This window comes from Manacus vitellinus, unplaced genomic scaffold (assembly GCF_001715985.3).
Source record: "Manacus vitellinus isolate BGI_N305 unplaced genomic scaffold, ASM171598v3 scaffold_20_pilon, whole genome shotgun sequence".
Lineage (NCBI taxonomy): Eukaryota > Metazoa > Chordata > Aves > Passeriformes > Pipridae > Manacus > Manacus vitellinus.
The window spans coordinates 2264461-2290015 of record NW_021939471.1 but is presented as its reverse complement, the minus strand read 5'-3'; the positions used below and the strand labels follow the sequence as shown (position 1 = coordinate 2290015).

The 25555-nt window shown below is 41.7% G+C and overlaps 1 protein-coding gene across 2 annotated transcripts in view; it reads left to right on the top strand.

Moving 5' to 3' along the window:
- Positions 1–25555, top strand: part of ERBB4 (erb-b2 receptor tyrosine kinase 4) — a 370853-nt gene that overhangs the window by 323047 nt on the left and 22251 nt on the right. For both annotated transcript variants that reach the window (XM_018071745.3, XM_018071743.3), the window contains exons 20-24: positions 14019–14174; positions 16809–16884; positions 18842–18988; positions 20902–20999; positions 23627–23797. In XM_018071745.3, coding sequence (XP_017927234.1) covers positions 14019–14174; positions 16809–16884; positions 18842–18988; positions 20902–20999; positions 23627–23797 — 648 coding nt within the window. The remainder of the gene's footprint in view (positions 1–14018; positions 14175–16808; positions 16885–18841; positions 18989–20901; positions 21000–23626; positions 23798–25555) is intronic.

The following is a 25555-nucleotide window of genomic DNA, read 5'->3' as shown; positions in this document are numbered from 1 at the left end:
CAATGAGAACAGGGAATGGTCACATCTGAGCTCTTGTGATGTAAAAGAATTGCAACCTTTGTATCCCAGTTCAGCCCACTGGTGTGACTCTTAGCAGATGCAGTACAGAAGCTCTTAGTTCCATTCATTCTGTATATGCTTGGCTAGAAATTTATAAATGAATTGTAATATTTCTAGAATCTGGGGTTGGAGGTGCTGTGTGTGCTGTTGTGCTAAACATAATTTTAGAATGGTGTGATTTGGGAAAGTTGTGCAAGTTTTCTGGAGAGGCAGAGCCAGAATTACATCTGGGTGTCCTATGTTCTAGTAATAATATCACAGGCAAGAAGCTGGTTCGTGGTGTCCATATGTGATCCCAGGCATCCTCATCCATCTCAGTGCCTCTGGAAAGAAGTCCTTTCCATCACAGTCTGTACCACTTGCTCAATGGGCAGCTTTTATTGACATGATTGTTTTATGCTGTCCCCAGAGAAGCTTGATTCTCCCTGCCTTGCTCCTGAAGAACCTTTCCTGTAAAGACCTTTTCAAAGGTATTTCTGTAGGGGGGTCATGTTGTGCCTGTGCCTGTGTTTTAATCAGTGTGTTTCAGTCAAGGTAGAGAAATATTTTGAGCCTGCTGCCAGTTAGTTTTAATTGAAGAGCAGGGGGAAAAGCATGATTGGGTCCTTGGGGAAATGGTGAGTTTCTACAGCTGAGCCTTTGAAATAGCTCGACTGTTTTAAAGAGAAAGGAAAAAACTGTGAATGAAGCAGCCCAGAGATGGAGGAACAGCTGAAAAATGCTAGCCAAGAGAGTGTGGAAACTGTGCTTGGAGATTTCTCATATGTTTGGATCTGATCCAAATGAACCAAAATCAACACGAGAATTTTCTACCCACTGCATGATTTTACTATTAGCAGACACTTTTAGGAATCTTCTCATTCAATACTAAGAAGACGGTTCCTGTATCTATAGGGCAGTTTGTCAAAAGCAACTGTGGCTATATTGTACACTGGCAGTCCTGGAGCAATAGTCTCAAGCATGAAAATGCTGCCACAGAACTGCAGGAAGAACAGGGACAGCTTTTTAAGCAGGGTGTTAGTGGCTGGTCCCCAGGTCTTGGTCACAGGCTAGAGGAAGAGGTTGAATCCTGTTAAAAGGCCTTTTGACTACTCTGAGCGAAGTGTCCATATGTATTCCATAGCCAGGGCTATCAGTGTGACATTGTAAATCATAGTAAAATTCATGGCTGTAGAGCTGAGAGGCAAAAAGCCAGTGGTCATAGGTGGGGAGAAAGTTCAAGTGTGAGTCTTCTCAAAGAAGACTTGGGATTTTAGAGGAGGCCAGGGCTGTTAGGTTTCCTCCACTTCCCCTGTGAATTACTTTGCCAATGGTTAAAATCCCTTTCAACCTGATTTGCATGTTGCAGCTGCATGCTGTGCAGTAGCAGCAGCAGCACCACTAACCCAAGGCTTGAACCTGTCTCAGTTGTAATTAATGAAAAAACTCCCTTTAAGTTCAGAAAATCAGGAATTGAGTCTTAAGATACTTGAAATGTTACCATCATTGGAAATACACCTGCCCTGATTCCTCTTTGTTCTACTCAGGTCACCTGCTTCAGCTCAGCAGCTCTTAAAATTTCCAATATATTCACCACCCACATGCTCAGATCTTGAGATGTCAAAGTCATGAGTTTTTTTTTTTTCCTTTTTGAATAAATCATGGCATCCCTGGCTCCGGAGACAGCCTGACAAAAATGTAACTGTAACTGAAGTATTTACTGTATCTGGAAAGTGTACAGAGATCAATTAAAACAGCCAGTTCTTGCTCACTGGGAAGTTTCTCAGATTTGGGAAATAAAACCTCCAGGGCTGTGCTCCACCCTAAAAGTAAATGGATTTCAAAAGCTTGAGCAAAACCACGTTCAGGTATTTCTGGAATATATAGAAAAAGAAGACATCAGTTTTGTTTTGAGGCCATGATAAAGCTTTCTTTTTAAGCATTTACAACTTCAGAACTAGTTTCTCCCCCGTGTAGGATTGTGATCCCTTGGTAGAACTGTAGAACCACTTTAAAGGAAGAGTGAACCAATACATAACACAAACTATTACTGCAGTCAGTGCTCCATAATTATCTGAGTCCTGTAATTCTACCTAAAGGGTAGAATTATACTATATTTTCTGTGAGTAGTCTGTAAGAGAGTAATGCAAGGGCTTGTTGAAACTTGCTTTGGAAGCACTATCCCCACATCTCCACGGAGTCGGTGTTGCTGTCTAGATAGGGCTGAGCTGGGGGACAGAGAAGCAGAGGAGGGGATAGACCATGCACCCCAGTGCAGTGGGCAGTGCTCAGTTGTCCTCCACTTTGCCAGGGCACAGTCCCTGGCTGTTGTTTCCATTCTCTCAAGGAGCATATGGACCTTTTATATATTCTTGGATAATTTATCTGTGTTATAAACATCCTCCCCAGCATCGTGGAGTGAAAAGGAAAAGGTGGCAGGGTGTATTTAATGATACCCACACACACACTGAAGGCAGGGAACTGGTGGGACACAGTGGCAGTTTGACTCACTCTGTGTGGGCTCTCACTGTCAACACAGCGATGCTCTGAACCATTAATAATAATGTGACGTTTTAGCTGGGGGGAAATAAGAGTCTCTTGAAACCACATTTCTGTCTTCCACTCACCCCACTCCAGCACTCATCTGGATTTATTGAATAAGGTTAATGGATTATTTAGCAGGTTTCTCCAGCCATTATCGGTGAGCACACTCTGTTTATGTGGCTGGCCTCTCCTGTTCTGTCAGCTGTCATAAGCTTCTCAATTAGAAAAGGGGGGAAAAAAATGAAATAGGTAACTATGGTTACCTGTGATGTGGGTTTTTAAGAAGTGCTCAGAAACGTAGTGGCAACAGTTTGGAAGTTCAAACCTTTAATTTATTCAAGGAGTCTCTTGAATCAGAGTACTGAAAGCATTTGAAATAAATTCAGAACAGTTTCTGTTGTAGAACAATATTGCAGTTCAAAGCAGAAGCCATTGTACAGACCAACTGCTTGCTCTGCTTATGTGAGAAAATAGTAGCAGGAGAGGGTAAATATACCCTTGTTCCATTTTTTCCTTCAGAGTCCAGTGGCCCTCACTATGGAATAGCTTGTGAAGGCAGTGGTTTCTAGGAGAAGGAGCACTTTCATTGTCCTGTTGTTTTCCTATTTACACTGAAATGATGATTTTAAAAGTGGTCATACAGAGCACTGAAGCTGTGTGTGCTTCAGAGGCATCTTTCAAATAAAGGTGCCTAGCTCAGAAATTCAGCACCAATTATGCTGTTTGCTGAGAAAAGAAAAATAAAATCCTCCACGCTTAATTTAATGAGAACACAGGATAATGCTAACAGCTTTTAATTGGACAAAAAGTGCCCTTTTTTTCCTGTGTCTTGAGGTCAAAAATTTCACCCTTTAACTGTTTCAGGCAGATCAGTGGAATTACATACATATTTGCCTTTTGCGAAGCAGGGAGCTGCTCTGGGCTTTTCCTGGGGGATTTTCATCTGAACACACAAGATAGTACCACCACAGTGCTTCCTGTCTGCTCTGTGGGCACTGCCCAAGAGAAGGGGAGATTAAGTTCAGCTGTCCAAACACACCGTCTCATCTGAACCAGGCAAGTACACAGAGTACAGGAAAGACCTGTTTTGTCACATATTATGTTATCATAACATGCAGCAATATAAAGTGAACACTGGAAAACCTTGCATCCAGTGCATGATATGTCAGTTCATCTGCACACTTCCAGTGGAAAATTATCTGCTACCGGGTCAGTACTCATTTCTAAAGAAAGCTGTCTGAAAAAAAAGAGAGTTTGTAACTTGAGGGAAGATATTGGACTTATCCCCGTGTTAGATGTTTGCTGCATCCCATCTTCACACAGGTGATTTTGCTTTGCCATAAGACCATTTTCTAGAAGGCCAGCACAGTAACTCTGAAGCCTCTATATGTTTACCCAAATTCCTCCTGTTTAGCTGTCTTTCAAAATAGCATGCAATTTGTAAAAGATGCATAAATTTGGGAATATTGATGTTCAGTCAGATGCAGGGCATAGCCAAGCAAGGGTACTTATGGAATGGTTTGGAGTACTGGAGAATTTCCAGTGTGTTTGCACTGGGGCTGTGTTCATTCTGAACCTGAGGGAAGGCTGTGCTTGTATCTGTTAATCTGGAGGTTCCTTATTAATAGGCTGCACACTTCATTGATTTTTAATTAATTTCTGAAGAGACATAGAGGATAAGTGCTGCAGCCCACAGACATCTCTGTACTTATTGCAGTCCACATCTCTATTGATTGCCTGCCTAAGGAGCAGAAGTAATCCATTTTAAATACACTTTCTTGGAGAGAGTGAATGCACTGCACAATATACTCTCTGGGTTGTAATTGCATTGGCAAGAGGTCAGTGGCTGGGGTGAGGAAGAAGTAGTCCGTTGTTCAAATATGCTGCTGCCCTCTGAGCAGGAAAGCCAAATGATCTCCCTGGTGGACGGTTTGGACCTATAGAGTTGCACTGGGAAGTCCTTTATAGGATGCATTTAACCTGCCTGCCTCTTCAGAGGAAGGACCTGGAGCTGGTCTAACTGCAGCAATTAATCTAAGGGGAAAGAATAGCGTTCAAAAAGCCTGTACAAATTGATACCTCTCTCTTTGGTTGCCACTTTGACAAGCATCAAACACTTTCTAGGGGGATGTGATCCACTGGGAGCTGAAACCTGAAGTCTCTGAGCACTTCCCAAATCAGAGGACAGGTATGTTCCTCCTGCTGGCATGTGTAGCACAGATTACTATGATTTGCTTTTGAAACAGCAATTCACAGCCTTTGCCATAAGGACTGTGTTCCTGCCAGCCTCTTAACTGTAGTTACTTTGCAATGAGTGTTTATTGCCCAGCAAGGAGACTTTTGCAGTAATAAATTTGTTATTTAGGCAGTTCTTATTTAAAAGCTTCTTTCACAGAAAAAAAGCGTTAACAACAGGTAGCTGTGGTTGCAGCCAAAACTGCGCTAAGTGTTTCTGTGCTTTCTGGACAGAGGTGAGTTGTGACAGCATTAGTGGGCACAGCAGGTGGGAAATCCTGGCTGGAAGAGCCCAGGCCCTGTGGTACGTCTGGGGAAGGGCATCCCTGCAGTGGAAATGAACCTGAACAGTCAGGCTTTTTCTTAGGCAGGGACCTCAGCAGATTTCTGCCTTGCTTTTTTCTCCTCCCATGTGGGGCAGTGCATCCAAAGGACAGTCTCCTGGAAACACCTGGCTGGTTTGTGTGCTCGCCTTCAGCAGCCCTTGTGAGCAGCAGATACTGCAGCGCTTGCGGGGAGGCATCGGATGTGAAGTATTTTATCAAAGTGTTGGGGGTGACCCTTTACCCATGAGTCCCTGACTTTATTAAAGTTTTTCCTATTACAGCTCTGGGTCTTGTTCAGTAACTGAAGGATCAGAAACTCTCTGGGTGTGTCTCTGGCTGCAGCTTATGTTTGTGCATTGCGTCTGTGGTGGCATAGTGAGGGTATGACAGGGGCTGCAAAGCTGTCTCCGGGTTACTGAGGCCTTACTGCTGATACACTTATTATAAGCACAGATAGAAGGTACAATTTCTCTCTCTTCTTTGGGCTGCAGTACCCTAAGCTGATCTGTGATTTTCTTCAGAGCTAATAGGACAACATTCCTGTTCTTTTAAGCACTTTGGGAATAGGGACAGTAATGTAGCTTGTGTCCACACAGTCCAGAAGGCTGGAGTACCTGGCCCAGGTGAAGTGGTAACACAGTATGACCCAGTATGACCCAGTTTGCCCATTCAAGCACTAGAGCTGGCATAGGAGAGCACCTTGCACCCAGCTGTCTTAAGAAAACACTGTGGCAATAGTCTTGAGTTAATTGCAAAGTGGAGATTAGATACAACTCCACAACTCCCTCCCAAAGGAATGTCATGCTTAGGAATTAACTTTACAGCAGCTACACAGATGTGGCTGTAGGCAGGACCAGAGCTTGGAGCCACATGCAGTATGGCCAACATTGAAATACCTGTTTTGCATCTCATTGCTTATGCTGCTTTATGTAACAGCTTTCGTCAGATGAACATGAAGTGCTTCACAGACTCTTTATGTTCAGCACCAGCTAATCTAGATAGCTGCATTATTTGAGGGAACCTGGGAGACAACTCGTATTTTCTGCAGGAGTTCAGACAGAGGACATGTTTGATGATGACAGTGGAACAAACGCCCCTTCTGGTATTGCCAGAGGAGCTTCAGCACCTACTTAGGATAGATAGCTTCATTATAAGGACCCCACAAGCTCAGAATTGAGAACCAATCAGTTCAGCAGTGACCCACTTATCTGTGCTGTGAAGGGGTGAGATGACACCAGACCCATCAAAATGTCTGTTCAGTCCAGTCAGTTAAGTATTGAAATGTCATGAGCTTATGAAATTACTTCTCCTCCTATTTCTTTCTACTTTTTCTCCCTTTATGAATCACCTGTCATTTTGGAGTAGCCTGCATTTTTCCTGTAATTCTAATCTAATTTTGTCCCATGGCCTCTTTCCCTTCACTTTTGCTTCCCAAGTTTGTTTTGACCTGTTATGCTTCAGCATCTTTTTTTATTTTGTGTCTTGGGCCATAGCTTAACAGTGCAGTAAATCAGGCTTTAGGACTCTTATTTCTTGAACAAATATACTGCAGCAGCCACATGATGCAGAGCAGAGATCTCACACTGACTTCTTTTTATCCAGACTCGCTCTTTTGATGGGTAACTGGCATGTTTATATTGCCACAGCTAGTGTGTGTCCTCCTGTGGTTGGTACAAAGCCAGCTCATCCCTATTTTGTGCTTCAGCTGAGTCAGCCAATGTGCAATCACACTCCCATATGTGAGCAGACAGAATTTGTACTTCTGGGTGATCCACAAGTGGAGAGATGTAAGACCTACCCATGTGCAAAACGTCACCACTCTTTTCACAGCAGAACTAGCTTGAGTTACCCATGTGGGAGTTGCATTGCTGCTGGTTATCTTTCCATAGGGGTAGAAATCCAGCTGTACTGGGATCCTGTCTCTTATGTCAGGTATAGATAGTCTTGGTCTTGCTTCTGTGTGCTCTGAGCTGTTTAGTCCAAAAACATATGGCAATGTCACAGAAGGACTGTGAAGAAAGGGATATATCAGCAGGCACGAATGCACAGCATCCACTCTGCTGATGTCACACACACATATTGAGTGCAGGTCTAGCAACGTTTCAGTCCTCTGGTCGTGCTTAGGTGGACGTAACCTGTGAGCTGTAGGAAAATCCAGATACTTATATCAAATTTCTGTCCTAAGGCTGCATCTGAAGATGGCCATCTTGAGATAAAAGCACTTTTACCACAAGATGCGGCTTGTTACATATGAATAGCACATTGCTTCAGACTTAAGCTGTAGAGAAGTGAAAACTTGAGAGAGCTTATCAAGTGAGCAGGAGATGGGAAGAAATACAATCGTATGACATAAGCTTTCTTTGTCTGCCCTTTACCAAAAAGAGAGAGATTAACTTACCCCTTATAAACGGGAGCTAATTGAACTCCTAAATGCTGGGAATTACACCACAGCCCTGAATGCAGGACTGTGTGTCCCTTGCCAGCTTTACTAGAGTTAGCAGACATTTTCAGGAACCCTTGGCAGCTCACCTGGTGGAGGTGTGCATAGCACAAAGTGTGAGTCCCCAGCTCGGTCTGGTGCCAGCTCTGGACCAAAATAGAGAGCATCCTTCACTTTCCCTTGGCTATGAGGGTGACCTCCAGTCCCAGCTCCCAGGCAGACCTACGTGGCACATCACACCTCTGCAGCTGAGTCAGTGTATTTCAGAGCAGTGTCAGTTTTTCCCTCCCACAGCCATCTCTGGAGTAACAGCTACCTGGATGAATCCGGTTGCTCCTGACAACAAAGGGCACCGTGTTTTCCTTGAAAGTCTATTTAGCCCCAGGTAAAATTACACTTTTTCCATGGAGTATGTGGGGGAAGAGATGATCATTTGAGGCTTTCTGCAGTGATTCACATTATTAAGCTAGCCTCAAGTTATGAGGATAGTAATAGAGCAGTCTCCAAGGCTGCAGACTAATGTCCATGAGATTTGAGTTGGACTTGAAATTTTCTTTCTTCCTGTACCTGTTTGATGAATCTGCCGTGTGTGCTGGCTTTGGTGGGTGGAAGTTATTATCAAAGAAAGACAGGCAGCTTTTAATTCCTGGGTGGAATAAGATCAACATGCCCTCAGTTTAGGGAAATACTTATATATATATTATAGAAAACAACAAAAGGTCTCACTGAGAAAAAAGCGTTTGTAGTGGTTTTGCTGTGCACTGGTACTGCTAAAGTTCTTTGGGCGGGTGAAGGTTTTTATAGTTACTTTTTTAATTTGAATTGTCTTGCATCATGCAAGATCAAAGACATATGTTAAATTTTAGTTAGTGATTAAACACACTTCAGTTCATCTTTAGTAATTATCCCAAAAGGACTTTGTATTTAATGACTTACATACCTATTTGAATTCTGTCCTGAGCAGTGAATACCTTTTTTCTGGAAATGAAGTACAGGCACCTGATGGAAAGAGCTTTCAGGCAAGACTCATGTAGTTCAAAGAATTGGACGTTCCCTGAGTGGCAGCTGCCACCTTTGAACCAATCCAGAAGCATCTTCAGCAGGGAGGTGGGACTCTGAAAAGTCAAAAAAAGTGATGGAAATCAAATTACAGCATCTGAAATAGTCTGTGCTTGTAACTCTTACACTCTGCTTGTAACTCTTACACAAATGAAAGCTGTGCTCAAATGCTGCCCCCAGAAACTGGGAGACAAATTACAGCAGCAGAAAGTAACACTGGTAATAACAAAGTAAGAAAACAGCAAATTGTGGCCACAACTTAAAGGCAGGATATCTCAGAGGACAAACTTGTGACTTGCCAGAAAAGCTTCATTTTCCTTTTTAAAAAAATCCCTTTATTCTCCTATTTCCACCACCATCCTAACTTTGGTGATACTCCTCTGTAGATATCTGCAGCACTGAAAGTCCTAATGCTTTATGAACCTAATGTTATATTTTCTACCACAGTTCAGAACTTGGAGCTATCAGAAAGTTGTCCCATTTGACACAAAGTCTTCTTTCCATTGTCCCACTTCAGTTTGTTGCCAGCATGTTATCTCATTTTTGGATCTGACATTTTTCTTATAAAAAGAGAATGAACATACTTGACTGTGGCTGAAGTGACCATTCCAAATCTGTCTATCCACCATGCCTGAGACTTCATAAACGCTCCATAATACAACTGGGAAAGACTTTCTTCTTTCATAGCTCTTAATTACTAACTTTTAGTCTATTCAACAAGGTAGTTTTTGTTCTCTGTTACTCCTACCCAGCTCCAAAAGTAAACTGATGAGAGCAGGATTCACCTCAGCAAGTAAAACTGGTGATTCCCACTCCCACCCCCAGCTGTGAAAGACAAAGGGCTATTCCTCACTCATCCTGAGGTTCCAAAGGGACTTGCTCAACTTACCTGTGTTATACCTGTTTGCAGGGGATGTTTGACTTTTTAATAGCATTGGGCTCTGATTCAGAGAGTGATTTTAGTGTTGAGGGATCCTAGCAGTAATTGCATTTCTAATGACATTCCCTCTGAGGAGCCTCTGTCGTGACTGTGATGAGGAAGTATCAGTGATGGGTAGGTCATGGCTAATTCTTGTGTCCATGTGAGATTAATCGAGGCTTGAAATAATGGGACAACTGACCATTAATGGCTTGATGTCAAACCTCCCTCTCAGTGATTTCAGCACGTAAGTCCCGCCCATATTCTGGGTATTCTAATGCGTGTACTAAAGTTTGGGGTTTCATATTATCATGACATTTTATACTTTGATAATTGTATGGGAACAGCATAGCTCTGATTTGGACAAGCCCTGGTGTTTTATTTCCCCAGCCTCACAGATCACACCTCAGATGACACACGTAGTGTCTATTGGGTCAGGCTTTAGAGCAGCATTTTTACAAACAGATCTCTTTCCATTGTTACAGACAAGGGTCACTCATAATTTTGTCTTGTAACTCTCTTAAAATGTCCTCTTGGTGCTCTCTCATGAGCTTTTGGGGTGGTGATGGTACCAGCCGTGTCATACAGAGAGTATTTTTTATTATACTTCTGTGTCATATTAAAAGATTAGAGATGCATAGAGAGCTTTTTTTCCTGCCAGCTTTAAAGCTGTCTTCAAGTGATGGTTTTTGGCATAGTATATGTTTAGACAGTATGGCACAGTGAGTACTGCAGGATTCCCATTTTTAGATTCTTTTTCTTCTGCTTGTATAGTCTCATTTTATTGAAAATATATACATATACTGAAAATATATGCATATCTTTTCATTTATACTTCTGCCACCTACCTTTAAAACTTGTTGATTAGGTATCAGGAAAATCGAACATGTTTACACTGGGTATTCCTAGGAGGATTTACATTCCTGCAGGTCATGGACTCTGCAGAGGATTTTGTAGCTGTCAACCCTACATCATCTGTTTTTAGCTTTGCAGATAGCACAGGTGGGAAAAAGCCCTGCGAAGCTTGTTTGACAGAGATGAAGTAAACTGTAAGTACACTGATACACAGACTGCTATTTCTACCCTCTTTCTGGATATAAAAGAAAACCAGATGTGATATTGGTGAGGAGCAATATTTAGGCTGGTGATTACACATCTTTATCGTTTTTAAGAGAGTGTGAGTTTAGGTTGAATGAAATAGAATCTTACTAAGACAATATTAAATAGTAGCACAAGATAGAAATAAATGAAAATGAATGAGTAGAATAAACAGTGTAATATCCTAAATTGTTAACCTGCATGTTTAAAAATAGTTGGAAATTAGATGTGTAAAGAAGGTAAGATAAGACCAAGGAGGCATGGTTAAGAATTTGCTTGTTTAACTCTTTCAATGAAGGATGTTTTTGGACACCTTAGCATCTGTTCCTGCCATCATTAGCTAAAGACAGGAGGCCAAAGCCTCAGTACAGGTTATGTTCTTAACAAGAAAGAAATTCTATTTCTTCATTTCTGTTAAAAGAAATTTTCAATATCTTCATATCATTTCAGTGCTGATAGGTGCAAGTGAATCTGTTAAAAATTATAATTTTATTTGGGCCAGATGTATTCTGATGCCAGCAGAAATCTCTCATCAAATTCTTTGGCTTCTTGTGCCCTCATCAGATCCTGCCCACAAAGATCTATTTGTAGGTCTGGACGTTTCTTTTCTCCCCCCTGCCCCCCGTTATTTTGAGGATTGAGAATTTTGACCATATAAGGATGGTGGAAGTTAACTCCATGATGCTTTAGGAGGACTTGTGTTCATTCTAAAAATTTGAGATATTTCCTAAACTAGGTAGAAAAGAGATGTCAGCAGCACCTTGAGAGATTTTGTTCAGGGAGGAGCTCTTCTGCAGCAAAAGATGCAAGACTGGAGAGAGATGAGATGCTTAATCCCATGAAAGGTGGAGGAAGAGATTGTGAGAGGTGTCTGGGAGAAGCACAAGGCTGCAATCCTGGCTTCAGGGGCAGAACTTTCAGGAACTGCAAAAACCCAGCATAATTTTAGGGAGGGACATGAGACTGGGAGTTTGCTGAAGTCCACCTAATTCCCAGAGTACTTGTTGTGAGTAATATTGATGCTGCCTTGAAGCCCTTTCTGGTTATTGTTCCGTGTTAGAGATATATGATTTCCCAATCTATCTGACTTTTATGGGACCATTTTGGGGGTGATTTTCCTCTATTACACAGTGCCATTGCTATTGCCCATGTTGTCTTTTTCTGGTTCAGTTTCTTCAGATGGTGATTCTTGTGCTAAGTAATGGTGCCTCTGATTTCATGATGTGTTTGTTGTGTGACTCACAATTGTTTAATCCATGAGATTTATTTGTCCTTTTTCTATGGGGTTTAATTTTATGTCCGAAAACATTATGCCTTCAAAGACATACAGTTCTGATAGTCAAAAGCCAAAAGTATTGATTTGCAATTGGCAGGAGGGTGTGTTTGCTTCAACTAGCAGTGCTTCTAAAGAATAATTCCATTTGCTTTATGCCAAAGAATTCCTGTGTCCACTTTCAAACCACCTTCATGTTGACTGCATGAGATAGTGTTTATGCCAAACAGTCTCCCGCATATTTTCAAAGCTTTTCATTGTGTTTGCACTGAAATTTTCCTCCTAAATCCCACAGCAGTTTTAGGGCTCCATTTGATGCTTTTTGTAAAGACATCCACTTCGATTGAATCATAATTGGAAGGGATCTTTAAGACCATCTTGTTCCAACTCCCTGCCAAGGGCGGGAACACCGTCCACTAGTCCAGGTTGCTCAGAGCTCCATCCAGCCTGGCCTTAAACACTTGCAGGGATGGGGCATCAACAGAGGCAACCTGTTTCAGTGCCTCACCACCTTCACAGGGAAGAATTTCTTCCTAATATCTAATCTAAACCTACCTTTTGCAGTTTAGAGTCATTATGCCTTGTCCTTGTAAAATGTCCTACATGTCCTTGTAAAAAGTTCCTCTCCAGCTCTCTTATAGACCCTTCAGAAGTTTCTATAAGGTCACCCCAGAGGCTTCTCTTCTCTAGGCTGAAAAATCCCAATTCTCTCAGCCTTCTGCTGTAGGGGAGATGCTCAATCCATTTAATCCTCTCGGTGGCCTCCTCTGGACTCGTTCCAACAACTCCTGTGCTGGAGAACCCAGAACTGGAGGCAGAACTGCAGGTGGGGTCTCACCAGGGTGGAGTAGAGTGGCAGAATCTCCCTTGACCTGCTGCCCACTTTCTGTCACCAAAGGGCTGCATTCTGATCGTGAGGGGTAGTTTGCATGGGGATAAGTATGTGTGAACTTCTTAGGCTATGAAGAGGAATAAAATCTGGACTATGTCTCTGAGTAATCTGGTTGTTTTAATCGCTATGTGTGGGTCTCTGAATCATCTGTATTATAAGATAATATGATCTCTTTGGTATTCAGCAATGATTTTTTAAAAATTACCATATATATTATACAGAGCTAATATATTAAGAGATACCTTAAGGGTAATTATCAAGTGTGTAATTTCATCTGTAGGTTCTTATAATGATGGTTAATGTCATAAATGCCTTTTAATGAAATTATAGGCTTGTAACCCTGCCCAGCTATCCTTTGTGTGTCAAATAATTAATAAGACTAAGCTTTGGTGTTGTCTCAGTGTCACAAAGCATCATGTAAACTTCTGTACTGATGGTGGATGGTTAGTCTCCCACCAGAATAAGAATAAGGTTAAGACTGGGAAACTTGAGTATATGTTACCTTATCTGTAAAGGCAGCTGGATGAGCTTGTTAACAAAAGTACTTCTAACAGAATATATATGGTCATAAAAAAATGGCCATTGATCTAGTGTCTTATTATAGTACTACAGGCAGTATTGTAAGGGAGTGAAGAAGCAAGGGCGTTTCAGCACTTGGAATAAAAAATTGTTTTTCATCTGAGGGCAGTGAAAATTTGCATCCTACTTAAAACCATTTGGAGATGGACAAGAACCTTCATCTTGAATTGAAGACACTTGCTTGGAACATTACAGAGCTGGGATTGTTTCCCAGTCTGGCCTAATTTCTGTGGGGCTTTGGCTTAATTGATAATTGATTATGGTCACCAGATTTCCTGCATGAAAAATAAAGGCCACAATATTTCTTTTCTTTGTCTCACATTTCTAGATTTAAAACTTGCTGAAGAAAGGAGTTATCTATGTGCTATTTTGTTGGGTTTTTTTTCCCTTTGGGAATTGAATCTTGTAGAATCATTCACATTGGAGTAACCGAAGGCCATCTAATCCCACTTCCTGCTCAGAGTAAGGGCAGTGTTTAACTTCTGCCCTCTAGGCCATTTTCTCATTGTGAATACTTGTAAGTGAACCAGACAATTTACATGTCACCAGTGAAAGGTATTTCCCAAAAATCATGTAAGATTCATTGAATTTTTTTACTGTTCTTATTCCTTCAGGGAATGATGTACCTGGAAGAGAGGAGACTTGTCCACCGGGACTTGGCAGCCCGTAACGTCTTGGTGAAGTCGCCAAACCACGTGAAAATCACTGACTTCGGCTTGGCCAGGCTTTTGGAGGGGGATGAAAAGGAGTATAATGCTGATGGAGGGAAAGTGAGTACTGAACATGTCTGGAAGTAAATTTATCATGCTGTGACAAACCTCCTGAAGTTACTCTTTAGGGCAGTGTATCCCTGTGGGACTATTATCTGTGTAAGAAAGTCTGTCAGTGACTTAGCAAAACTCTGTGACAGCACACATAAAAGCTGTTCATTCTTTGTTCATTGAGCTTCTCCAGGTGCTGAAATACAATTGCATGAACAGTTTTCACACTCAGATTTTGTTCATATGTTCCATCTTGCATCTTTGTTCTAAAGAGTTTGGTTCATCGAGTGATGGATGTTCTAGGGCATTCCTGCTGAGCCCGTTTCTCTGGTCAGTGTGCACCTCAATAACTTGCAGTCCCATTTTCCCAGACAAGTAATTTTCCAGGAAGCAAAAGGGAAGGCCACAGAACATATTTCTATTTGTATCATAAGAGAGTTTACCTCTTCCATCTCACTGAAAGAGCCTGTGTGTATGTTGTCTGGCATCCATGTCTCCAATACCATGCTGAATGCCAGACCACTAAAAGCCAGCTTAAGGATAATTTTGAAAACAGAAATTTGCCCCTGTTACTTTCCAGCATACCACACCACATCCATATAGTGCCTCACCTCATTTCTACTGCCTTCAGATTAATGCATTATAAAATTCAGAGGGCTGTAAGTACATACTGATGCTGGCTGCTCCCTAAACATCTTGAAATTTCATATTTCAATGTCACAGAATCCCAAGGGATTCTGCCTCTCCTTTCATTCCTTTTCCTGGATGTTCACTTTCCTTTCTGTCTACTTGCTGTGTTTTTCTGTGCTCACTTATGCCCTTGTCTGGGACAAACAGCTGTTGCCAGTGTGTGCTGTTCTCTGAGATGGGCTGCTGCCTTGTTTGTGTGGTTGCTGCCCTTGGCCTGTGGTGCATGGATCACATCAGCAGTTCAGTCACTGAGGTGAAGAGCTTGAGAGGAGTCACTGGTGCCTTCCCATTTCCCCATGGAAAGAGTCCTCCTGGCAGGGAAGGTGGAGTTTTCCCTGATTCTTTCAGTTCTCTAATCTGTTTTCAGAAACCCCTATGCTTCTTCCCTCCATCAGCCAGTGAATGACAGAAAATGAGTTGGTCTTTGCAAACCAGCTGTTCCCTGGCAGCTGTGTCTTGGACTTGTGAGGCCAGTCACACTGCTGAGAGCTCTGGAGCAGCATTTACATGTCAGATGTATCACTTCATTCCAGAGAAGTATTCTGTGAAATCCAGAAGACACAGGCAGCTTCAAGTTGTATTGAGAGCATGCTAAGGGAGGTTCAGACTGAGCAATCAGGCAGTTGATCAGGTTGCCCACAGAGGTCATGCAGTTTCCATCCTTGAAGGTTTTCAAGTCCAGAGTGGATAAAACCCTGAGTAACTTGGTCTGATCTCGTAGTTGAACCTGCTGTGAGCCTGAGGTGGGACTAGAGGTGTCCTGAGATTGCTTCCAATCTGAGTTACCTCATGATGAACAAGGCAGCCTTTGCTCCTTCGACAATTGTTCATATTTGGAACAACCCAGCCATATTTAATGGGAATGAAAGTGATGCACTTCTGCAGTGTTTAGTGGAGGAGGATGAACTGCCTTTGCAAGAGCTAAGCCAACCTTATTACAGGGTGCTATTTTTGCCATAACTCTATGGGTTATGCTCATTAGTCAACTCCATGGAAGGTATTTTCGTAAGGGTTTGAATGAAGACACATCCTCTGCTTTTACACCCACTATCTGTTCATATTCTCTCTGCAGTTAAATATCTCTTTAGTTTATTCCAGTACCTCATCCATAGTTCCCAATTAGAGGCAACCCATACCAGTCTCTGCCAGGTAAAAATCTGCTAAGTGTGTGTCTATTAGATATTCATGGACTGACCTGGGCCCATCAGGCCAGCTCAAGAATAGAAAACCATGAATCCCATTGTAACACAAACTCATGAGGGTGGACTCTTATGCCAAACTGAGGTTTGGTTTGCCTGCACACCCTTCTCTGTCAAAAGAGATGAGCTCCCCTGAGGGTGATTCACAGCCAGAGGTAACTTTTGACTTAGTTTTGGGAGCAACTTTTCTCCCAGCAGTACTGATAAGAGAACTGGGACAGCTAAATTCCTAACAAATATTAGGAGTTAGAAATTAAGCACTGTAAGTTCTCCCCATTGCCTGTTTACCCTGATGATGGGGACTGTGAAGTATTATGGATGCTGCATTATTAACTTGCCTCATTAGGGAGCAGTTGAAATAGCAGCGTCTGGTGTTGCAAACTGCTGAGGCAAAAGAGCTTTTGCATTCCACCTTCTCTGCTGCACTTTTCATGTAGGGGAATTGGATGCAGTGGTTTGTCCCATCTTTACACAGGTTTGATGAAAACATGAGTTTTTCCACTACGTCTGAATCAATAAAATTGAGAAGTTCTGCAGGTAATCGGTTCATGTTTCTCACCTCCACGTGTTTTACGAGGCAAAGCCCCATTCCAGAGGGCAGGAACGGCCATTTCCTCTGCTGGGTTGTGCAGCTTTTTTTCAAGCTTGCAGTTGAAAAAGGAAACAGGAAGGAAGCTGATGTCTTAAAACAGGATCTGTCTGTATGGTTTTAATAATGTATTTCTAAGGGTACACTTCTCTTGTCTTTCCCTAGATGCCGATTAAGTGGATGGCTCTGGAGTGCATACACTACAGGAAATTTACCCATCAGAGTGATGTTTGGAGCTATGGTAAATCTTCATGTGATTAATTTAAAAATTTGTGTCTTTTAAAGCATTAAACCAAGTTGTGTTACTATGTTAAAGATATCCTCTTTTCCTAAAGGAGTTAAATCCAGAGAGGTTTGCTTTTCCTTATTTTTTGTTTCTTTTTTTTTAAAATGTGTAACTAGGCAGCAGTTGTTACAGTCTCCTGTGTTACTTCCCTGCTAACTAAAATATATTATCATGGTGTTTCCTGCTGGGATGAGTGCTGTAAGGTCTGGTCTGGTAGCCATTTACCTGATGGTTATGACAGAAGAAGGCCTCTTTCAGCTTAGGCACAGATTCATAAAAATATGGCTGCAGGTCACAATTTTCAGCAGTCTTTGAAAATCTTAACTCTAAAAACCATGAATGTCAAAAGGCATTTTCAGACTTATGGGACTTTCTGTATCTGCAGTCAGATAGAAGAGAATTTGTCACAATACAGAGCAAATATGGCTAGAGAAAGAAAAAGAAGAGACAAGCTCTCCAAACGAACTACAAAAAGCATCCATTTAATTTCAGAGATAACTTGGGAATTGGTGAGCTACCCACACACAAAAAATAAATTGTATTTGAGAAATTGGAAGTTTGTTTAGTGTTGTTAATTGTTATCCAGATGAGCTGTTGTACCACATCTGCTGAGACGTCTGCCTGTTTATCTAGTATAGCTGTTACTAATAAGATCATGTATACCTTTATAAATGGCAATTTTCAGCAGTATCTAGGGCTATGGTGTCCTATTTACATTTCCTGTTGCCATATCATTTTGAACCAAAAGGGTGTACAATTCTAGTCATTACTCACTTTTACCTGTGGGTAGCAGCAAAAGACACTGTTTGCTGTGACTGGTTAGCTGCCCTCTTCTAGTCAGCTGAGAAAAACCTGTGAGAGTTTAACTGATCTTGTAAAGCTGCTCTTTCTCTTCAAATTCTGTATCCCCTGTATCACTTAGGAAAAAATATGCCTTCATTTATGAAATTCATTTTAAATGCAGGAAGCCCAGAACATCTATAATCAGAAAGGACAAGACCATAAACAGTTGACAAGTAATAGTTATTGAATATCAACAAGGAGGTGAATGAGTGTGAAATAAATATGTGTTTTATTCATATGGTAATTTTGCCCATCACCTTTCACATTAGCTTTACAGCTGGCAAAATATGGTAATAACCTGGAGGTGTGTTTAAAATGACCAAATAAAAACTTTAAAAAATTGGTGCGAGAGCAGGATTTTCAATATTTAAGATTTTGTTTGGGGACAAATTCTGTTACTTATGACATATGATCTTTATTTCCAGCTCCAAAGCCAAAACAAATCCTATGGCTTTTTAAAAAGAGAATCTTGGGTTTGTAGCACAGCACTATCATAAACTCAAATAAATAAGGTGATTTAAGGAAAAAAATAATAGAAGTGCCTGTGAATGACTTACAAGGCAAAGACAATGGCCTAATGTTACTCAATGCTGTACTTTTGTGGGAAATTGATGCTCTAAGTTAGGGAACATCTGCACTTTTTCCCCTTAAAATAATAGAGTACATCAGCCATTCATTTCCCTTTTCAATGTGATAAAAGAGTGTGATGTATTCTTTTGTTATTGCATCCATTTACTGTACCACTGTTCATCTCAGACCTTTCTCTTGTGCCTCACAACTATCATGCTGCTTTTTACACCGGTAAAAATGAGGGAAGTTTCTTTTGAGGATTAACACCCAGTGCTGTTTTGCCATTTTCCAGAGTTTTCTAAGTGGCAGATTGTCGTGGTTTAAGCCCAGATGGCAACTAAGCACCACGTAGTTGCTCGCTCGACACCTCGTTTCCCCACCAGACCAAACATCAGTGTTTTTACAGGCACTGGTAAAGAAGAAGGGATTGCAGTCCAGAACTGGGCCAGGAAACTGAGTAGCATGACCTCAAATACTGACACTCTTTTTTTCTGTCTAGGAGTCACTATCTGGGAGCTTATGACCTTTGGTGGGAAGCCGTACGATGGAATCCCAACTCGAGAGATCCCCGATCTCTTGGAGAAGGGAGAGCGGTTGCCTCAGCCTCCAATCTGCACTATTGATGTCTATATGGTGATGGTGAAGTGTGAGTAATTGTCATGTTTAACATCCTTGTGCTCACTGCTAGAGGGACACTGGTTTAGAACGTTTGTATCTGCGGCGTCTGACAGTGTTGGGGAATAGGACAAGTTGCTTCAAAACAAAAGCTTCCCAAGATACTGTAAATTCCATTTAAATACTATATGCTCATCTTTTGCAATTGCAAATGATACGAATTTAGCTATGAAGGGCTGAGTTAGTTCAGCTTCTTATTACTGTCAGATGGTATCTCATATTCTTGCTGTGAAGTCAAAATTGTATGATTGTTATTGTATACCCTTGTCATTTGCATGACAATTAATTTTGATGTTAAAAGAGATAGTATTATACGTCATTATGGTACCTGGATACCCAGCCAGTGAAGGTTGTGAGGAGGAATGCTGGTTCCAAATATTGAGGAAAGAAATCACAAAGGTTTATTGTTAGTAACAAGAATTATTATTGCAATAGTAATAATAAAAAGTAAAATTAATAGAAGAAATACTACAGAGAGGATTACTTTTTTATCATTCTAGTCCAGTACAAAAATTTATGAATATTTTTACTTTAGCAAAAAAGAAAAACCATCTGCACATGATTTCTTCCTACTCTTTTATCTCCAAGATACCCCCACCAGTGACAGTATCCTCCAAGGTTATGCTTCTAATTTAAAAAGAATTAGAAATATCTCTCTGATGTTTCTGGCTTAATTTAAGTAAGATTAACATACAGACACCTCATCCATCTTATATACTCTTTTCCCTTTTGCATTGTACACAAAAGCAGTGGAAAAAAAAAAAAGAAAACTACAAGAGGTAAATAAAGTATTTTCTGAAAAGAGTTGTACTGTGCATGCAGGTGTGGAAGTTGCCTGAACAGTGCAAGGGGTCCATGTTGATTGAGTGCAAAAATGTCCCATCTGGTAAGATTTTAAATAAGCATGAGGCGAATCTCAGTGGACAGAAGGAAGCCCTAGAAGAGGTGGTAATCTGGGAGATGAAAGGTTTCAGCTTAATGCACAGACTGTAATGTTTGTGTGAAATTCTTTATAAGTTTAGTAGCTTTCTTTTTCCTATGTTGGTCACTTCTTTGGCTAAATCACACTTAGGAGATAAGGCCTGCTTCCATTAGCACACCTGGAAAGAGAGAACATGCTCTTGGGAAGCTGCTGATAGGATCTTCCATTAGAAAAAGCTGACAGAGAGAAACTACTTGCTGATGGTGACTACCTATATTACCTGCTTGTTTTGCAAAAGTTATTAGCAGGGATTGAGAATTGTTGATCCTGATGAATGTTTCTTGGAGAGTGAAGGACAAAGGAATCACCCTTTATTCATTTTTTTCATTATTCATTTTTTTTCATTATTCATTATTAGAATAATATCTAGTGCCTCGTGTGAGGGCTGTGCTTATGATGCAGACAGGTGAAAGGCAGATGCCAGGTCAGTCATTCTGTAGATCTGCTGAACAACTCTTTAATCCAAGTCACTGTGGGACAGTGGGTCAGTTAAAGTAAAACTGTATTTAGTAGTAACTTTGTAGTAAATCCACTAGACTCTGATGAGATCAGATTCATTGTATTAGAGGTTGGACACATCCTTAACAAAAGATAGTACTGACATCTAAATGGGCAAGACAGAGAAAATTGCAAGGAGTTGTTGCTGTCTCTGGGACAGAGAGGAGCTCAGCAAAGTGAGAAAAAAATCCATGCAGTAAGGAACAATCTAGTCTTGCCAAAGGTAGGTGTTTTCCATTTTATGCATCACAGAATTCTAGCTTTCCATTCTTCTGGGCTCCTTATTGTATCTTTTCTTTAGGCCAGAGCTATCAAGGACTTCAAACTTGTGCATTTTTAAAAACTGAATGATTTCTTCCCTTGATGGTTAACTCTTTCCTTTGTCATCTATCATCTGTCCCCAGGCTGGATGATTGATGCTGACAGTCGGCCAAAATTCAAGGAGCTGGCTGCTGAATTCTCTAGAATGGCTCGAGACCCTCAGAGATACCTAGTAATTCAGGTAAGCAAGTCTACAACATCACAGAGGGGGCCAAAAAAAATATTCTGTCTGTAAAACCTGACTGTTAGGGGGGTTGCCTTTGAATCTCTTGAAGTTCGAGGTGCTCTTGAACTTTAGGCAAGCAGCAACCACAGTATTATACAAGCATGAAGTAGAATAGCCAGTGTCAGTATCTCAAAAACAATAATACTGATAATACAGTAGTCTGAAATTCACTTCCTAAGCTTGTATTATTAGCACATATACAAGATCTGGCTTTGCAGGCTGCCCGGTGCTTTGCATTTTCTCATGAAACTGGGGACAAGTTTTGTCCATTGATGGGCAGCGAGTCTGCTTTTAGACCAAGGACTTGCAGGGCTCTACAGTTGATCTACAGTGGCTCTACAGTTGATCAGGCTGCATCTTGGAGGATTATCCTGATGAGACTTTTCCCTGCACTGCTGAGATCACAAGAAAGTTTCTTTTCATAGCCTAAACATAAAGGTTTCTCAGAAGAGAGGGTGTTCTGTCACACTGGTACCTCTCATGCTAGAGAGAAGCTTCCCTCTCTGTTCTCCTTTGACTGTGTAGACTCTGTAGGCTTCACATCCTTGTGACAGAGCCACAGCAGCATGGTTCATCCTATGGAACTGCACTGTGCCAGCAATATCTCGAGTCCATCACAGTGGAGCTGTGTGTGGCTGAGTACAGGTGTGCGCCCTTTCATACATTCTGAGGGAGCCTAGAGTTGTGCGTGTGTTTTTGACAGCTCAGACTCAAGCCACAGAAAGTGCATCTGATTGGTAAGGTCCTTAGGTGGTCCCAGTGTGTGAACAGTTCAAATGAAAATGAAAACTTAAGAGAAGTAAGGTGATGGTGAAACACTAGAGACCAGAGCATGGGAACGGTTAGATCCAAGTGATGATACCCTGGTGCTATATCTTATGCCATGGAGTACAGGGCAGAGGTACATCCAGCTGGTCCTCATTTTCACACTGATGTAAGATTTCCTAGTGAAGCACAGTCACTGCCACTTCAGGTCTCCTGATTGCCTCTGAGTGTAGTGCCAGTCTCACCGTATGGTGTTTCATTTCACCGTGTAGACGCACCAGACAACTCATGGTGTGTTCCTGCACAGTGGGAACACACGCTGCTCTCCCATCTTCAGCAGAAGTAAAATACAGTTGGAAAGTAAAATACTAGTTAAGAGGATTTGTGGTGCTGAGTGTGGAATTTCCGTAGCAGTACTCCACGCTGTGATAACTTGTAAGTTCAGCAGATACAAGTGATTCTGGAAAAATCAGTCTCATTAAATGACTTCATTAGATAGGACATGTTTCCATATTCCAAATACCTCTTCCCTCCTTTTCTACTCCCCATTCCTTCAAGATCCAATCAAGAATGTCAAGCTTCCTACTGAGCTTTTAAAATTTCTCTAGATGTACCCTACAGCACATCCATCATTCCCTGCTTTATTCCACATGTAGCATAATAGTTCTTGAGGAGTGGGAGATAATTCTTTAACCATGCAGTGAAGTCTATGATTTCTTATGTGTTTGGCCATGGGCTGCCTTTGTGATGTTTTGTGGCACCAAGCAAAGTGCAGCCCAGATTTACCTCTCCAGCTTGTAGGTGGTGTTTCAATACAAACACATATTGCTGTTGTTGTCTAGTTTGATTTTTATTGGTTTTAGCTCCGTTATATTTTGCAGAACTTTCCATATGGATGGAGCAAAATTTATCCTCTAAGTCCCTAAAAATACAAATTAAAATAAACACCCAGGTGCAACAGTTCCCATGTTTTCCCCACCTGTCCCTATTTCAGACTAAATAGCTGGGATATTTCACAGAATCACAGAATATGCTGAGTTGGAAGGGATCTACAAGGATCACCAAGTCCAACTCTTAGCCCTGCCCAGGACCATCCCCAAGAGTCACACCATGTGCCAAAGAGTGTCATCCAAATGCTTCTTGAACTCTGTCAGACTTGGTGCTGTGACCACTTCCCAGGAGAGCCTGTTCAGTGCCCAACCACCCTCTGAGTGAAGAGCTTCTTCCTAATATCCAACCTAGACCTCCCCTGACACAACTTCAGGCCATTCCCTCAGGTCCTGTCACTGGTCATCACAGAGCAGAGATCAGTGCCTGCCCCTCCTCTTCCCCTCACGAGGAAGTTGTAACTGCAGTGAGGTCTCCCCTCGGTCTCCTCCAGGCTGAACAGACCAAGTGCCCTCAGCCACTCCTCATACAGCTTCCCCTCAAGACTTCACCATCTTTGTTGCCCTCCTTTGGACACTCTCTAATAGCTTGTACCATATCTTATCTGTACTTACTTCACAAATATGTCAGAACTTAGGTCAGAAACTGAGCTTATATGGGAAAAAGAGAGAAGAAAGAATAAAAGCTCAATCACAAGAATGCCAAAATAGCTTTGCTTGATTTATGCAGTTATTCCCTTTCTGTCATCATATTCCAGTAAAAAAAAATAAATCAACAAATGATGTGGATATGGTGCTTTAGAACAAATAAAACAGCATTTGTGGTCCCTGCAGCCTGTCTGCCAGGGCATGAAAGAGGCTGAAGGAAAGGCTGTTTGGGAAATTAATCCATCTGTTGACATTTTTCCTCTCTCAATACGATCTATTTAGGGAGATGATCGTATGAAGCTCCCAAGTCCTAATGATAGCAAGTTCTTCCAAAACCTTCTTGATGAGGAAGACCTGGAAGACATGATGGATGCTGAAGAGTATCTTGTTCCTCAAGCCTTCAACATCCCTCCTCCCATCTACACCTCCAGGACAAGAATTGATTCCAACAGGGTAAGAGAGAGCTCTGACATAAAATATTTGTTAGTATAAAAGCACAAGTAAAGATTTGGGTTACACCAATCAAACACAGGCCAGCGCTGCTTTGCGAATTACAAGCTCCCGTTGTAAGGAGAGTGGCTATAAAAATGTTGTCATTGGGTTCCCTGTTCATTGTGCCTCAGTGAATTCTGAATTAATAGCTCAGCCTTGAGCAAACAAAGGCTTGACTTGGGCTGCCTCTCCTGAAAGCACAGCTGAGGCTCGTGAAGTCAAGCAGTGTTGTTTCTCCACTGCAACTGGCCAGGAAGTGCACAGCCCTCATGCTCCCATCCCTGCAATCCTGTTGTCTTGGCAGGGTTGGCACTGATGTAGCTGAGGGCAGCTGGAATATATAGATAATGCTGCTTTTGTGTCTGGAGCCAGATTTCAGACCCTTTTCCCATTTGTATGTGATGCTTTCATGGCCCTCCTTCACCAGTGTGTGTTTCTGCTGAGCATGTCACAGATATCAGCATGCTGGTCTTCGTAACATCCCTCTCAGGGGAGGAAATGCTGTTCATTTTGCAGAGGGAGCTGAGGCACAGAGAGTGTTCAGGTGGAATTTAGCTCAAATAACTAACCATCTAAGGGATACAATCTAAGCTCTTCATCTAGCCTTCATTTCGTGTCATTGGAGTAGCACGGGTACATCCAGTGGGTGATTATTTCTGCCTGCCTTGAACATTTACAGTGGGAAAGTAACTTTCTAGGGGTGTCTTTCTCTATCCACTAACTACTGACAGCTGCAGAGCAGTCTCAGACCTGGTGTGTGATCTCTGGTGAGTTGGATCCTGTCCTACATGCCTCTGGGCCTCTGTGCCACAGGAGCCCTGCTCCAGGTGGGGAGCCGAGGTCAGGTCTCTGGAATTCATTTTCACTCCTCAACAGCCTGCCCACAGCTCTGTCCTCTGCCTGTTTCTGTGCTTGGCTCCATCCTTTTAACAGTTTAGGTGCCACCCCTCCTCACAAAACTAAGAGATGGTGAAATGCATTCCTAATGTGAGGGCATTCACGTGGGCATCAGGTGTATCTAGTAATTAGGGACTTGTTTTCTCTCCAGGCTCCTTTCAGTGGAAAATCACAGTTTAAATACTAAATGTAGTATCTTTGAAATGTCGGTGTTTATTCCTCATGGCTTAGAAACCCTTTGGACCTCCTTACATAGTTCCAAATTCATACCCTGGTGTGAACTGACTACACCATGTGAGACAGGGAAGAGGTAGTGAAAGAACCAAGAGTGTATAAACTGAGTCAGTATTGAAGGTCCTTACCCTCTCCTGAGGAAATCAGTGGTTTTCTGGAATAAGGAAGACAGAATCTGGTCTTAAATAATAGTCATTTCTTAAAGAAATTGCTACTGTTTTAAAGGCAAGGACACTAGAGAAGTCTGGATTTATGTAGCATTTCTCCTGTATCACTGGAAGGCAGTGAAAGGGGGATGATGCAGGATTTAGCAATAAGCAGGAAACTTCCTCTTTATGGCAACAAGAGTTAATTTTTAGTGTTGATGTCAATATGAAATAAATCAGGTTTACTCCTAGCTGTCTCTGGAGAGGTTCTGTTTCCTTTGCTGCCAGCTTCTGAGAAAAGAAGGAAACTACAGCAGTTACCTTTGAAAGGTACTCACTGTCACACTGATGCAAAACACTGTGGCTTAGTGTGACATGGTGGAGTACTGCCATTTGCACCAACATAATGTTGAGAGAGCAGAGTCTGACATATAAGGTTTGT